The sequence below is a fragment of the Corvus cornix genome, chromosome 8 (assembly GCF_000738735.6).
Source record: "Corvus cornix cornix isolate S_Up_H32 chromosome 8, ASM73873v5, whole genome shotgun sequence".
In the NCBI taxonomy this organism is placed as follows: domain Eukaryota; kingdom Metazoa; phylum Chordata; class Aves; order Passeriformes; family Corvidae; genus Corvus; species Corvus cornix.
The window spans coordinates 29,964,159-29,979,691 of record NC_046338.1 but is presented as its reverse complement, the minus strand read 5'-3'; the positions used below and the strand labels follow the sequence as shown (position 1 = coordinate 29,979,691).

Sequence of the window (15,533 nt, the reverse complement as noted above, 5' to 3'; positions counted from 1 at the left end):
AATAAAAACATCTTCTTTTTAGGACAGAAAGTTTTTCAGAAGTTCAGATATACAGGCATGCAGGTATGCGCTCCCTTTTGGAACCATTTTTTGTATCATTCAGAATAATTCTGGACTGAGCATGAGGTTAAGGTGATCGCCCTGCTGTACTTGGATTCCACGTACCTGAATTTTGCACTTGGCTTCCACAAGCTGCAGTTTGGTCTGTGCAAGTTCCAGCTCCATCTCTCTCAGCTGCTTCTTCAGTGCATCCTTCTCATCATCTGTTTCGATGCCTTTGTTGTCCGTGCTTACAGCAGACACCTTCAGTGCCCCCTCCTTGCTGAAAATCTCACTGCAGTGTTTGCAGGCCATCACTTTACCCTGAAATACCCAGAAAGCTCATTCTTAATCCATGTTACAGGAGCTGCTGTACTTCCTGGAAGAGCCATTTTTTTGTCAGACTGCCTCAGTCTCAAACCATCTAGTACTGCAGTTTTTATAACTGGCATGAAAAGAATTTGAGTTTTTCATGAACAATTTCCAGGGTAAGTTAACCAGTATAAAAAATTCCTAAAATCTACTTAGCATGCTCTAAGCATGGAAGCCTTGCTCCTATATTAGAATCTTCTTGCTACCAAAGCTATGTAATATTTATGTCAGCACAACTCAGAAGAGTAAATTAAATCTGAGTAGATGAAACAGCTGGCCTGGCTTGCACAAACTGAAACAGGATATTGAGCTATTTTTAGCAGAATCTAGGGACATCAATCCTAGAATTATTTTATGTTATTATCGATAACATAGAAAAGTCACTAAAAAGCAACAAATCCAGTTCAGCTTGAGTACTAAAGAAATATGTAGAAGCTACAGCAGAGGGTAAACAGCTCTGCCTACTCAGAATTATTATTATTACCTGATCAGGAAATGTTTATCTCTTATGTAGGTGTTCCTGGTAAGGGGTTTAGACAAGGGAGAGAAACCACTGTGGATATTCTGGGGATGGCCCTAGCTGTGCCATTTGGTTTAATTACTTAAACCAATTCTGCTTAAATTACAGAAACCCAAATATAAACCTTGTCCAATCTGGCCAATACCAATCCCTCCATGGTGCACACTTGAGAAACAACATGTTTTGTCTTCTAGAGAGTCTTCTTTTTTTCCCAATTCATCAAAACATCCAAGTAACTACTGTTTTCTCTACATTTTCTACCAGAAGTATGTATTTTAACAGCAAAAAGAAGAGCCAAGTACTAAATGCACTTCAGTTTGAGAGTTCCACACTGTCTGACACAAGGTAAAAAACCATGAAAGGAAATAAGCCCTTTCCTTGTTTACATCTGCTGAAAAATGCATGTGAGGCTATTGATGTTACTTTAACCTTCAGTTCATGTTTTGTTCTGTATCCCTGGCATTCAGCAACACTTGTGTTAGAAATATCCCGTTTGTAGAGACATTGTTCTCACCTTCACAACTTCCAGTTCATCTTTACTGGCCGCTTGTTGTTTTTCCAGCCTGGTACTCAGCTGGGAACAAATCTGGAGCAGAGAAAGCAGTCTCTTAGCTCAAGTTTACTGTATTAAAATAGAATCTGTGCTTTTTAACAACGGGTTTTGCCTGGAACCAACATTTCTTAAATTCTGCCTCACTCAGGTATATGCATTCCCCCTTGACAACTTCACTGCTGCTGATAATGATAAAAACCCAGCAGTATTCAACACAGAACCTGAGCATTTTATACAGGGACATTTTATGGATGAGTTGGTTTATGATGTTTATACTACATTATGTCACAGAGCACAGAAGCATTCACCCTACAGTACTAAAATTAGCTGAAAGACAGGTTATTCCTGATTGCCTAATTAGGAGACTATTAGGAAAGCCACAAGCAGGTTTATGACAAATTACAACATTGCTCTCTGAAAGCCTGAAAGGTGGAGCTTATTTGAAGGATGAGATCTGCAATGCTGAAAATTCAGCTCTTGTAACAGGTTGAAAGAAGAAATACGAGAGAGCATCTCTGGAATGATACCTGTTTATACTCTGCAATAATGGCTGTGGTTTTCTTGATCTCAGATTCTGCCTTCTCCAGCTGCTTCCTGAAGACTTCCTTCAGCTAGGAATTGAAGGAGAGAAGTTACCCAGTACACTGACAGAACTTCTCAAAATATGTCATCAGATTGTTCTCTTCATTTCTTACTGTGTTTACAACAGCTCTACAGCTGCTTCTTATGAAATTCCAGTTCTTAGACAAGTGTCTGATTCACTCAGTTTACAAATACTCATCATATCAGTGATAACCAAAAAGTCTATCCTGTGACCCTTCATCCCTGCTTAGAGAATTCTCCTGTAACTTAATTCCTGTTCTGTGTGTTGAATGGTGGTACATCATGGTCCACAGAACACATGAAAAAAAGCATTACTATTAAGTGGGGTTTACTGATTTAGTTTTTGTTTTTCTGCACTGTCACAGCAGGTTTGGCCAGATTGTTTTGTTTGTTTGGAGATGGAACAAGAACAATAATCTCTCAACACTAGCACTGTCATCTCCATAACAGAAGAAAAAAATCTGTTTGGGTGTATGGCACTGAGTGAAAACACAGCTAACTCATCTCTCCTTCAGAACCACTCCACTTGGAGAACCCTTTCAGCAGGAAAAAAGCCTCATTGCCTTACATATGGCAAACAGAGAACTCCATTTAGAGAGACACAAAGAATTAACATTTATTGTTGCAGTCACTGTTGCCTAATAGCAAAAATAAAAACCAGGGTATCACTTTAGAAACGTACATGTAAGATAAATAGGATTACAAAACTAATACCGAGTATTTTGCAGCTGAGTATGAAGCCAGGTCTAGTCAGCAAAATTCTCCCAACCCTCACCCCTGTTCTTCTGCTGTTGGGTCTAGCTTCAGGCAGGAACATTATTTAAGCAATCCAGCAGCTGAATCCAGAATGGGCTCTTACAAGGCAACAACTCCTTCATTTAGATATTTAAGAGGTCTGATCACATCTCCTTAGCTGAGATTGCTCACCACCAGTGACAACAATCGCTACAATACTTGAAAGAGGATAAGCTATGAAAAACTAAACATTCAGAGTTCACGTAAAGAAAAATACTGAAAGCCATACTTAGCAAAAGAAATTACCCTATAAACTTTTAATTGAAACTGCATTTTGAGGACAAAATCCTTTTCACAACTGCAACACATCCACACTTTTCTGCATATCATTTTGCTTGCATTTCCTAACTACATGGGAAAACCTGCAGAATGCCTTACCTGAGCAGTTTCCTCTTCTTGCTTCCTTTTCTCTTCCTCAGTCTCCACTAGCTTCTGTTTGGTCAGAAGAAGTTCCTTGTTCAAAACATCTGCTTTGTCTTCAGCCTAGAATCAGAGACACTTGTGTAAATCGGATGTTATCTGTGCCAGTACAAACACATTGGGATATACAGCTCAGAAATACACTAGACTCAGGTTTTAGCACTGCCTTTTCCGGCCCTGTAATGGCTCACGTAACTTTTTGATATGAAATTCCCTTTTCAGTCAGCCACTTACTGAATTATTTCACTGTGTTTCAACAACTGTGCTATAGGACCGTTTGGCCAATTGTTTACCTATGCCCAGATGGCACATAAGCACTGCGTCCCTGTACAAACAGTGATGTATAGAATATTTTTGTTGGGACCAATATTAATCTAAGTGAGGGCAGCAGGATTTAGCTCCCATGTAACTTCAAATAGCTCATCCCATTTTTTAACCTGTGAGCAGGGAAAACATAACTGTGAAATACTTAGGTGTCTGCATTGTACCCTACAAAGTGTCCAAGCAAAGGCAAGTGTAAGAGACAAACAGGACCACCAGATAAAATGGTTTATCGGTGCAAGTAAGTATTATGTGAAGAAACCTGATAACTGAGAATATAATTTTCTCCTTTCTTGGAAGGACCAAGCTTGTGGTGATGTATACTGGGAATGCTTTAGTTTTGTGAGCACTGTCCTCACTGATCATCAGGAGAGGAATGTACTTCTCAGTGCTTGGATATATGCTATAGGCCTCTCCAGCTGGGAAACACACATGGCCTCTCACCAGCCTTCCTGCTCAGTAAGGAGGTCCAGGACAGGAAATTGTTGTGGCCAATTACCACTGAGTTTGCTGAAATTACAAGAGGGAAAAAGGTCATTGGAAACAAGTAACCATATAGAACTTGTCTCTGAGCTGAAGTTCGGTTTTCTACCACTGTAGTGGTATATCTTATCTTTCTGCCACAGTAATAATGATTAATGGTATTAGTAGTGTTTGTGGGCAGCAGAACCAGCTCGACCATCTCCATGACTGAAGAGGTGGATTAAGGATTTCTTCATTGCTTAGCGTGTATAAGGCTGTATGGGAGAAAGGAAAACAAGCAGTGCAAGAATAGAAAATTGATGAGATTAACATCTTAGAACAAAAGAACTTGGGGATTACGAGGATATTTTTGATGAAAGACCTGTTCAAGATATGCTTTGATGGACCTACAATTTTTTCCTCCTTTCTTGTGTTCATTCCAGTTTCTCCAAGCATCTGCAGTGGCACATGGTGTCCCCTGTCCTTGCAGATGAGGAGTGCAGTAGCACAAAGCTTTTCTTTAAGTGCCTGGGAATGGGGGTAGGGTGTGGGAAAACTTCAAGGAGCCACTCTTGTCTACAGAAAGACTGGAAAGTGTAGGAGAGCAAGGAATGGGACACAGGTATGTGCTTGGCAGCCTTGCCACGACACTTGAGAAAAAACAAGCATGGGCAGCTGCAGACTTAAAGCTGCTTCATGTACACCTGGAATTCCCAGGGAAGACAGAGCCCCTCAGACACTGGTTTTAGCCTCCACACAAGACTGCCTGCTCCATGCACAGCACATCTCAGCCTGCCTGTACTCACCCAGACAGCTCACCATTTTAGAATCCCATGGATCCAAATGAGCAGAGCCTAACAGTCCAGGATCTGCCTGAAGTGAAATACAACTTGCACAACCATGGTCAATGATGTTTACAATTCTGAGGTTAGATAAAGCAAGCCAAATAACTACAGGAAATCCAACTGAGAGGCCCTTACATGAAAAGATTTTTTGTTACAGAAGGCACTATAGCCCTCCCTGAGCAAGGGACTAACCACAAGGTGTGGTGGAGTTTGGCCCTCCTGTATTTAGCACCTTACCAATAGCTGTCACAGCATTTATCAATGACACATAAAGCACTTCAGAAAGAGAGGCTTGAATGTGTAGTTCTCTGAAAATCAATGCCTCTGAGGCAAAGGGCTCTGAATGCTGCTGCCCTCCACATTCCAGCCTCCAAAGGGAACACAAGCAGTTATCAGTGAACACCCAGGAGCCCTTCGAATTTTTGGTGCCATGCCACTTCATTATCTCTGAATTTTGCTGGCTGTACTAAAACTGCTGTGAAAAACAGATCCGCACATTTTGCAATGCAACTTCCCTTGAAACTAGTCTTTCAAGAACTGTGTAATACCTTTTTCAAGGAAATGTTCGTTCTTTGCTATCTGCCTAAAGGTTATGGCTTACATTTTCTGAACAATCCCCAACAGTCTTGGCCAGACACCACTGAATGCCTACAGTGGCATGTGGAAATCCAGCTGAGTGCAGCTAGGACTGAGGTTGTCAGGAAAATAAAGGCAAAAATAATTACACTTTTAATGTGTTCTTGCTTTCACTTGAGCACAAAGCAGGGCTCCTAAAACTGCTGTTGCCAAGCCTGAACTGGGACCCATCTCTGTTAACATTACCTGGTCCAGGTCATTCCGTAAGGCAATTTTGCTTGTTACAAGCTCATGGGCAAGGTCATCATTCTCCTGCTCCAGCCTCATGCTTGCTTCTTGGAGCCTGCGGTTTTCCCTCTGTGGAAAGAAAGAACAACCAGGAAAGGAAGTTAATCCTTATAAAGAGCAATGAGCAAGTGCAGCGTGCGTGTAAAACACTGAGAAGGCGAGAGTGCACATGAAGACAGGACTGCTGCTCTGGGAAACAACAGTGAATTAAGCCAGCAGTGCAAATGCAGCTATTCCACTTACATCCTACTGGTCTGTGTTGTGTAAGGGACACACTGATTGTAGTGTTTCCCTGTTGAAAGTAAACACTGACCTCTCCACAAAAGCACTTGGTTTCTGCTTGCTCATCATCTAAAGAAATTCGGCAGATAAAATCCCACCCAGCAGCAGCGAACAGGGACCAGTTAAGAGCTACTCATAGTAATGCTTCCAATCAAAGTAGAAAGCTGTCCTGCTCCACTTTACAAAATTCTGTCTGCAGGGATCCATAAAAATAGTCCACTTTGTAGGTGATGCAGTGCCAACTTCCCATCTCCTGCGGGACCAGCAAAGAACAGCGTTTATCAGGGAACTCCCTACAGCTCATATATCCTGCATCACCATCTGTGCACCTCTCTGTACCTCATGCCAGTGACACCAATGTGTACTTTACTGAGAAAAAGTGCCAGGTGCAGAGGGGAGCTCATCCCTGAGCACAAGCCCAGGACCGGCTGGGGGCAGTGTCAGGAACACAAAACGGAGAACTCGGGGGCTGCAGGCTCTTGCTTCACTGCCCTCCCTACCCACTCCAGGCAGAAATGACTCTGTGGAGCACTAACTGCAGAAGGTGAGTGAGCACGAGAATGAACAGCAATAATTCATGTCTTTTAGAAATCAGTTTCTGTGACTGTTGCTCCAGAGCTGAGAAACAGAACCATATTCAAAAGATGCCTGTGGGTCAGTGGACTTCCACGGGTCCAACATCAAATTCAAATCCTCATTTTCAGAAGCACACAGCCAGGCGGGACAGATGGTCCCTTCCTCAAATGGATTTTAAGAGAAAAAAACTCTGCTGGCTTTCTGTCACTGTGTATCTTTCATACCAAAACTGCAAAGGGAATCACTGCACTACGGAAATTCAAGGAAAAACACCACGTTCATATGGAAGCTCATAGGTGGAAGAACAGTAACCTGTATGCTGAGACTTCAAAAAGGACTAGTTCTCACCTGAAAGGTAACTTATGTTCTCCAAAACAAAACAGTAAAAGTCTAAATATGTCAGTAAAAGTCAATGATGTATAATAATATATAGATTAGTACTCAAAACGTTTTCCGAGAGTAGTTCAGTGAGTGCATTCCTACGAAATGTGATTTCTTGCCTAAGTATGTTATTCACCTGTTTTCACTTCTTCCTACTCACCAGCTATGCTTAGATATCTTTTCTTTCCAAACTCACAACTATGAAATTGCAATTTTCATTCCTGTTGCAAGCAGATTTTACGTGTTTGTCTTAAACAAAAACGGGAGCTCTAAGAGGATGCAAAAAGAAGTCTCTTCTGTGTGGGAACTTCCTCTGTGGCAGGAAGTGGAACGTCTACAAATTTTCTCTCCTTAATGTGACCCTATTGTGTAACTAGAATAGGCACTGCCCTGTACAGGGAAGTTAGTTCATTTCCCTTCCAAAAGATCGTACTTTGAGTAACTTCTTTTGTACAGAAACTGTAAATAAAATGCCTTTGTCTTAACACAGTTAAAATAACCACTGCTAAAAGACACACAACTTCGGGGATCTTTCGTATTTAAATACACTGTTGTCTGTTTGGGACAAGGAATTTTAAAAATTAAAGTACAACTTTTCTGTAAACATAATATAAGCTTTAAAGTGTAAAACCAAATTGCAGTCAATAGTAGCAGTACTACTAATAATCTCTAACACATCTTTATTCCTGTCTTTTGTTCAGACCATGTTAGAAATGTTGATTTTTATAGACACGGCTCTGCCGGTTGTCAGAAAGTGACCTGAGTTCACCCAAAACTTGAGACCTGAGTAGGACCAGGCGCTGCAGCACCAATACCTTTCCATAGGGAGGAAAAAAGCAGGAAATTCTTATGACTTTCACAAAATAGACGAACCGACTTTCTCATTTTGCTATGTCTTTGCCAAAAGCTTCAGTGTCTGCAAAGCAAGGCACACAGTGAGAGGTTGAGAGCTCCTGCTTTGCATTTGCAGACAAGTGGGTAAGCAAGCTCCGTGCTTGGAAATGCGCTATCCTCCTCTTAAACTAGAATTTCCCTGGCACGCTGGCAGTGAGGGAAAGAGCTCTTACCTTGGGCATCCAGTCAATAGCTAAAAGATGTTTTTAGCTTGTTCACCGTACTGCTAGTACAGCTGAGAGGTTCTCACAGGGCCACCTTTACTCTTCCTCCACCCAGGGCAGTATGCTCATTAGCTGGTTTGTCTTTTCCAGCTCCTCCCCCCAGGTCTAGCAGTGTAAAACTGCCTCCCTTCTCAGGAGGAAACTCTTCAGTCTGCCTAAGTCTAAATAAAAACTAACAGGACACAGTAAAGACAGAAAGAGCAAACAGCGCTTTTCATGTGTAGCAAACTATTTCCACAGGCTCTGAAATATTTGGAGTTCTATGAAATATGCTCCCAATGACAAAGATCAACAGATGGAGCAGGTCTGTTACAGCAGGACTCACATCACAGGCAGCATTTTATAACTGGCATCAGCCAACCAGTCAGACCTGCTAGCTGTCCCTGGTGTAAACAGACAGCTTCCTGCCTCCTCTACACAACACTGAATTTACTATGACAACCATTTCCTTCTCCTCAGCATTGCTAGGTTTCTAGCTCGGCATCTCATACAGTCAGTAAAATAACAAATTTTAAAATAACTTTCCCAAATTCCTCTTCCTGGTTACAGAAGGTGGCTGGTGAACTCAGGTTAGCTTTTAAAAGGAGGATACTGCATTTCCAAAGAGGACAAACAATGCTGATACACACAAACACAAATGAACTTACCTCCTGTAAAGTCACAGACCAAATACTGCTTTCAATCATTGGTGCAAAGACAGTGAAAACAGGATATAAAGAAATTTCTAATACAAAAAAAAAAAGTTGCTTATTCTTAATTGTGTTTTTTGTTATGCGTTTTAGAGAGATATAGTCCCACTTCCATCACACACTGGATGGAAAGAAGACGGCAAACTTGAAAGCAGTAGGCAAGGCTCAGTTCAGGAAGACTGAAAGGCTGAACTCCACCCTCTGCACCAAGGAGCAATTCCTGAGGAGATTAGTGGCCATGATGCATCCTCTCTGTGCTGTACTCAAGTGGGGTGTAATGAGTCACCAACCTTGTTAAGCAATTCTGTTTCTGTTCAGCGACACCCTGTGCTGCGTTCGGCTCGGGCAGAGTTAGTTTTCTTCATGGTGGTTAGTATGCTTTGGGTTTGTGCTGGGAAAGCTGTTGACAGCATAGAGATGGTTTGGTTATTGCTGAGCAGGGCTTGCACAGAGCCAAGGCCTTTTCTGCTTCTTGTCCCTCCTCACCAATGAGAGGGCTGGGGGTACACAATGAGCTGGGAGGAGACACAGCCGGGACAGCTGATCCCAACTGACCCCAAGGGATATTCCAGACCATATAGCATCGTGCTGAGTATGTAAAGCAGGGAGAAGAAGAACAAAGGGAGGACCTTTGGAGTGATGGCATTTGTCTTCTCAAGTCACTGTTATGTGTGATGGAGCCTTGCTCTCCTGGAGATGGCTGAACAACTACCTGCCCATGGGAAGGGGTGGCTGAGTTCCCTGCTTTCCTTTGCTTGAGCACACGGCTTTTGCTTTACCTACTGAACTGTCTTCATCTCAACCCACGAGTTTTGTCACTATTACACTGGTGATTTTCTCCCCCACCCACTTGTGGCGGAGTGAGCAAGCGGCTGCCTGAGTTGCTGGCTGGGTTAAATCAAGGCATCCAAACCCGAGACCTCTGAGTCTGAACAGATCCTCAATGATGGAATGAAAACACTGATTAAAATTCACTTTCTGGATGTGAGCAACCTGAGGTGTTCATAAACCCAATGGAAAGGGCTCTTGATATTGGAGGAGCCCCAAAGGAAAATCCTTTGAACCTCCATCTAGAAACCCAAAAAGCTTTTACAGCAAGCAATCCAGGAAAGCCTCTCATGGTAAGCAACACAGAGGCTCCTGGAGGTAGTTGTGTTTTCTATTTGGTGACACTGGAGAGGCATTCCCCAAAGTGCCCCAGTATACTTTTTAAAAAAAACAACAGACAATGTCCCACAAGAAAAGTCATCATGATTTTCCTCATAATGGTTAACACTCAGTTGCCATGACTGAATAAAAAGGACCAGTGTATTAATTTTTCCTTCCCCTTCAAACACAGAGAAGGCTATTACAGAGATGTCCAAATCACACATTTATTCACACAACTTCTCCCTTGCACAAAGAGGTCAACAGAGGAAAAGGTGGAACAGAACAGCAGCACCTGCTTGCAAAACTCCAGCCCTTCTTTGTACGACTATATCCTCTTTATTTTAATTCAACTCCCAAGCTCAGTCCTGGAAATTTCTCCTCAAGTCAACCCAAATCTTGTTACATGAGGTATTCTCAAACACAGAAATAAAACTCCATAATAAAACTCCATAATATTTAGAAAAACATCAATCTGAACTATATTACTATTTTTTCTGCACATACAACTCGCTTTTCTTCCTGGCTTCTATAGGCAATTTGTAATTTATTTCAACTAAAACTTACGAAATTTGGTGACAAACAGCAATTTAGAACATATTTCACTTTTGCACCTTTTAAAAATCTGACAAAAATGTGATAATTTGTTATAAGCAATGGAAAATAAAGTAAAAACGTGTCCAGAAAAACTTGCACTTTTCCTAAATAACACTTGTAAATACAGAACGAAACAAACATCAAAAATAATGGCGCTCTTTAATACTGTTCTTTTGGTAAGTCAAATCACAACATGTAAAATATGTGCTGGGCAGAACTCCTGCATGTTTACCACAGTTTATGGGAGCACATGAATTTAACCTGTCAGGCAAACACAACTGGTTACTGGGTCAGACACTGCAAAACCAGCCCATCTTCCTCTCTCTCAAGAGACCATCGAGGCATTTCCTCTGAGGGCTGTGTCACAGGGAGGTGTCTTACTCAGACATCCTTCATCACTGCAGCTTACAAGTGCCTGTGCGCCTGACAAATTTCTGCTGCTAACAAAAATTCTAAAAACTATAGCTAAAAACTATCAACTGATTGAAAGATCTTTTCCTTCTTGACCCATATGAGGAACATTCTGCAGGGATCTCTACTCCAGTGATCCCATCCAAGAAACATCCCCTTCCTAGGCAGCAAAAACCTCACTTTGTTTTGGGAAGAGAAACTGAAAATTACAACATGGTAGGGCTGTGGGCACAGCCCACAGAGCAGGAGCTGACAGCGGTGCTGTGCTCGGAGACAAGACTGGCTTTTGTCCTTTGCCAAGACAAGCCTGGCTGTGGAAGCCCTGCAAAGGTGCTGCCCAACTGAAATGCATCTCTGACCACGCAGGCTGCAGAGTGCTCTCTTGAAGGACAAGCAAAAAGCAAGGCTGGCTTTCCACATGCTGCCTGGGAGGATCCACACAACTGACATTTTCTTGCTGCCCTTTGGAAACACTCCTGAAATGGCAATTCCTCAACTTCGCATATCAATAAAATCTAACAAGCAAGACAAGGAGCAAAGAACACTTTACAACACTTACAACACCCATCAACTGAACAATGTGTCCAAGCTTTGAAGTTAATGTGCAACTATCCTGTTACAGGGACTCTACTCACAGCATGCTTAAGAGGATCAGACCCAATCCAGCTTAATTAAAAAATCTGCAGTGAGTTTCAGAAGCGCAAGCCAAAACCCTGGGCTGTGATCTTGACTGTGACAGTGACTCACATCAACAGTGGCCCAAGAGTCACTTTCCATATCCTCATTTGCAGCTTAGGATAATGTTCTTCACCACCCATTGACCAGGATTAACTAGTTAATATGCTTCCACCAAGCTTTAAAGAACCCTTATTTGTTTTCTAAGCATTATTTTTATTCTACAGTATTATATGTGAACTACTAGAAAAATACTTAAAAGTTAACCAGCAGCAAGTTGTGGTTTTTTCTAAACAGGCTATACTTGCTATTGGCTCTCGGCAGCTCCAGCACTCTTAAGTCTCACAAGCAATAAAATATCCTCCCTTTGACAGCAAAAAACCAACACTTAAAATACAATTTTCTCACAGATAATGGCTTTTTTTTTAAAAAAAAAAAGAGTCAGTTTGACTTTGGACCTGTAAGTCTACTTTGTCACATTGACAAATGAAGGCACAATCTTCTCACTAGAGATTTCCATTCTCTAGTTTTCTGAACGTGGTGCACTTTCCTTATGTTCACAGACCATGTGAAGCCTGTTGCACTCTGTGTGATTATTCACCACTCCACACTCCTGGTAGACTCCATAACAACCGCAATGTCACTTAACATATTAAGGCACAGTGAAGAACAGCAGGAAAACAGTACAAGGATATATAAGAAATGTCAGTTCCCAGCTACCCTGGGCAGTGGGCAGTGAAATGATTCACCTCTGGCAGCTTCACCTAGAGAAAACGGAATTGTTCAAAACAGAGCGAGGAATAATCAGATCCTGAGCACTCACTAAAGTTTGTGCCCAGAGGCAGAGCCTCCAGCACACAAAATCTATGGCAACAGAACGCAGCTGTGACAACAAAAGCAAATACATTGTGAAGATAAGCAAAGCTGACCCAAAATTGAAGAACTGTTCTTTTTTGGTGAACTATCGAGCTATCATATTAACAGCTGAAGCTTATTTCTCTGATCCTTTAAAGAAGAACACCCATCACTATTAGTTCTATTGCAGTAGAACCTCAGGACCCAGGAGTGCTCTGGGTCCCACCATAATAGGTATTATCTTAACAAAAAATTACTAATGCTTGGTATAAACAGGAATGAATAATAAGGATCGTATCAGCCAAGGAAGAGTTCATCTTCCAAAGTCTCTGTGGATGCCACTGCACACAGCTTGCACTAGAACAATGTGTATTTTCTCCTTTTTGTGTCTGTAGCTGAATCACCCTTTGTTTCTGCGGCTCATGAAGATCTCCCGTAAAAGTGCAACAGCAGGAGAGTTACCTACAAACATATAAACTGAAAGAAGAAAAATATTATATGTGGCTACTTGCAGATGTCTTAAGAGTTACAAATTGCGATTGAAATATTCTTGGAAAAAAAGACTAAGTCCAAAGGTTTAAAGTGCTTATTCAAGAAAGGGGATGAGTTTCTCCTGGCACTTCACTTCCCTAAGGTCTGCAGTGGCATATCCCAGGGAGGTGAGCACGGTACACACACCTCTGCTCAACTGCTGGAGACAGGTCACTCCTTGTGGGAGTCACCAGTGGAACAAGTTCCCATATAGCATCTCCCTACCTTATATCTGTCCATAGGATCTTCCTGCTGCAGCTGGCTCTCTCGCATTGTTTGGTACTCTCTCTCATATTTCTTCAGCTTTTTCGTTGGCACCTGTGGAATAGATTTGGGAAACATGCATTTAGAAATTAGAGGAACACTGGAAAAGCTGACTGAAAGCTCTCCCTACAAACAGGAGACTGAGGAAGTGCTGGAAAGCTGCTGCTGAGTAAAGTCTCTCCCCACTGTCCCCCCTTCCCTACTCATTAAGCCATGTCAAACACTCACAGCTCACATCGACAGAAATCTTTCTGTGCCCACTGCTGCTAATTATTCAAACATTTAAAGGGAAACAAAATGAAGTAGAGACATTTTAGTAAGACTAGAAGAAAAAAAGCACAAACAAGTGGGAGAACAGGGAAGAGGAACACACAGTTCGATACATATGATTCACCGAAACAATGCTTTAGCAAGACAACTGTTAAAAGTGAGATGAGAACGAAGGAGTGCTCATACAAAAGGACTGGACAATTCCCTGGGGGAGAGCCAAGTAATGGTTTTTATTGCTGAGAGAGTATTAATGTCTAAATTACAGCCTGTGACCAATGCCCTCATGAAGTCTGGCACCAGAGCCCTCCTAGGCACAGGTGGAGATGCTGCAGCGCAAGAGAACAGGGAGGTGGCTCAGAGAAATCACAAACAAATTTGGTAAACAGCCGTGCAGAAAGGGCAAAACCCAGGCTGCTTGATCCTGGGAACTCTTCCCCTTCAAACACTGATCAGAAGGAACCTGTGCTCTTTTAAACAAAGCGTGGGGGTCCTTTGCTTCCCCTTCACCTTTTGGTTGGGTATGCAGTGCTCCCATCTCTCCCCAGAGACCTCTGACAGCATTACTCAGGTCACCTACTGGCAGCCAGAGAGATGCCTAACGCCATGTACCATCATGAGTATAAACACAGGCTTTCCCTGGATCTGTCATGCAGATCTATTGCCTATATTGATCATGTTTAGCTGCCTCCTGGTGTGAGGACATGCCACTGTCACCTTGCCTTAGGGCAAAAAACTACTGCCAGTGAGCAGAGATACGAGTTTCTGCATCGTTTTGGTGTTGTTTACTGGTTTTCAGCCCAATACCTCTTTGCTCTGCAGTACCCAAAGGGACCAAGCAAGTGCTCAGTGTTGCTGCAGAGAGAGGTGCAAGCAGCAAACGTGAAACCCATGATCTGCAAAGCATTAATAAAGTAGCACCAATTCCCACAATTGCTGATGGAATCTGAAATCAACCCCCTTAAAGCAAACAAGGAGAAAAGGGTAAAGATAAAACATGAAGTACATTGAGCAAACTTACACGAGAACTTCACTTTGATGACACTTAACAGAACAAAACACCATGAAATGAAAATGACTCAGAGATGCTTCTACACATTTCAACTGAACAATCCTCCCAACACAAACTCAGCCACCTTTGTCTTGGCTGCAGCCTGAAACCGTTGAGGATACTTAATAGTCGTAAGAATAAGAAATCATTTCACCATAGTGTTTTAAATGAAACAAACCCATCACACATCCGAAGCCTGACCCATCCCATCCTTTCACCAAGATTACTGGGCTTTCATTTAGGGAACCAGATCAAGGCTCCCCAGCTGGGGTGTTACAAGGACACCTTCCAAACACAGCTCTCAGGTTCTGCTGTGGAGTTTTGTGCTCCAATATGCAACCACCAGGAAATAAAGATAAATATGAGGGAGATTTTGGGGTGCAGCATGGCAAAAAGGCACAAGACAGACGTAACTTAGATGATGACCTGTTCAACCAAAGATTTTTCTGATTTTTGATGCTTTTCATTGAAACCTTTAAAGTGCATATAAGAACTAAGTTTCACTACATAGGGAGAGAGACAAGATTCCCATCCATGCAGCCACATGAGTGCTTCAGTAAGAATCCCACCATCTGAAGGAACAAGAGCTGTAAGATAGATTTTGTCTGTGTCTAAATAGGGAAATAAGAATGGAAAGCCACGTAAAAATGGCACAGTTGCAACCCTTTACCCCCCCATGCTGATGAGAGCAGTGCTGCTCACCTTAGCCTGGCACTGTGTGTTGGGGGCTCCCTCCACTCACAACTATCAACCATTTCTTAAAGCCTGCTAATTCATTCCACCAACCGTTCTTATCTATGTGCTTTCCTCACTTGCTTATCTGTTCATTCACAGCTGTGAGCAGGACCACGTGTGGGTCCTCTGGGGCCTCTCGCGGCGTCGGCTCCCTCGCTCCT

General features: G+C 42.3%; 1 protein-coding gene across 11 annotated transcripts in view; it reads right to left on the bottom strand.

Moving 5' to 3' along the window:
* Positions 1-15,533, bottom strand: part of RABGAP1L (RAB GTPase activating protein 1 like) — a 243,198-nt gene that overhangs the window by 5,989 nt on the left and 221,676 nt on the right. For 9 of the 11 annotated variants that reach the window (XM_039556018.1, XM_039556017.1, XM_039556020.1 and 6 more), the window contains 6 exons: positions 13,281-13,373; positions 5,753-5,863; positions 3,261-3,365; positions 2,012-2,095; positions 1,446-1,517; positions 166-363 (listed from right to left, as the gene is read on the bottom strand). In XM_039556018.1, the coding sequence (XP_039411952.1) occupies positions 166-363; positions 1,446-1,517; positions 2,012-2,095; positions 3,261-3,365; positions 5,753-5,863; positions 13,281-13,373 (663 nt within the window). Of the gene's footprint in view, positions 1-165; positions 364-1,445; positions 1,518-2,011; positions 2,096-3,260; positions 3,366-5,752; positions 5,864-8,798; positions 13,002-13,280; positions 13,374-15,533 lie in introns of those variants that run through there. The other 2 variants (XM_019290042.3, XM_039556022.1) reach the window with 2 other exon arrangements.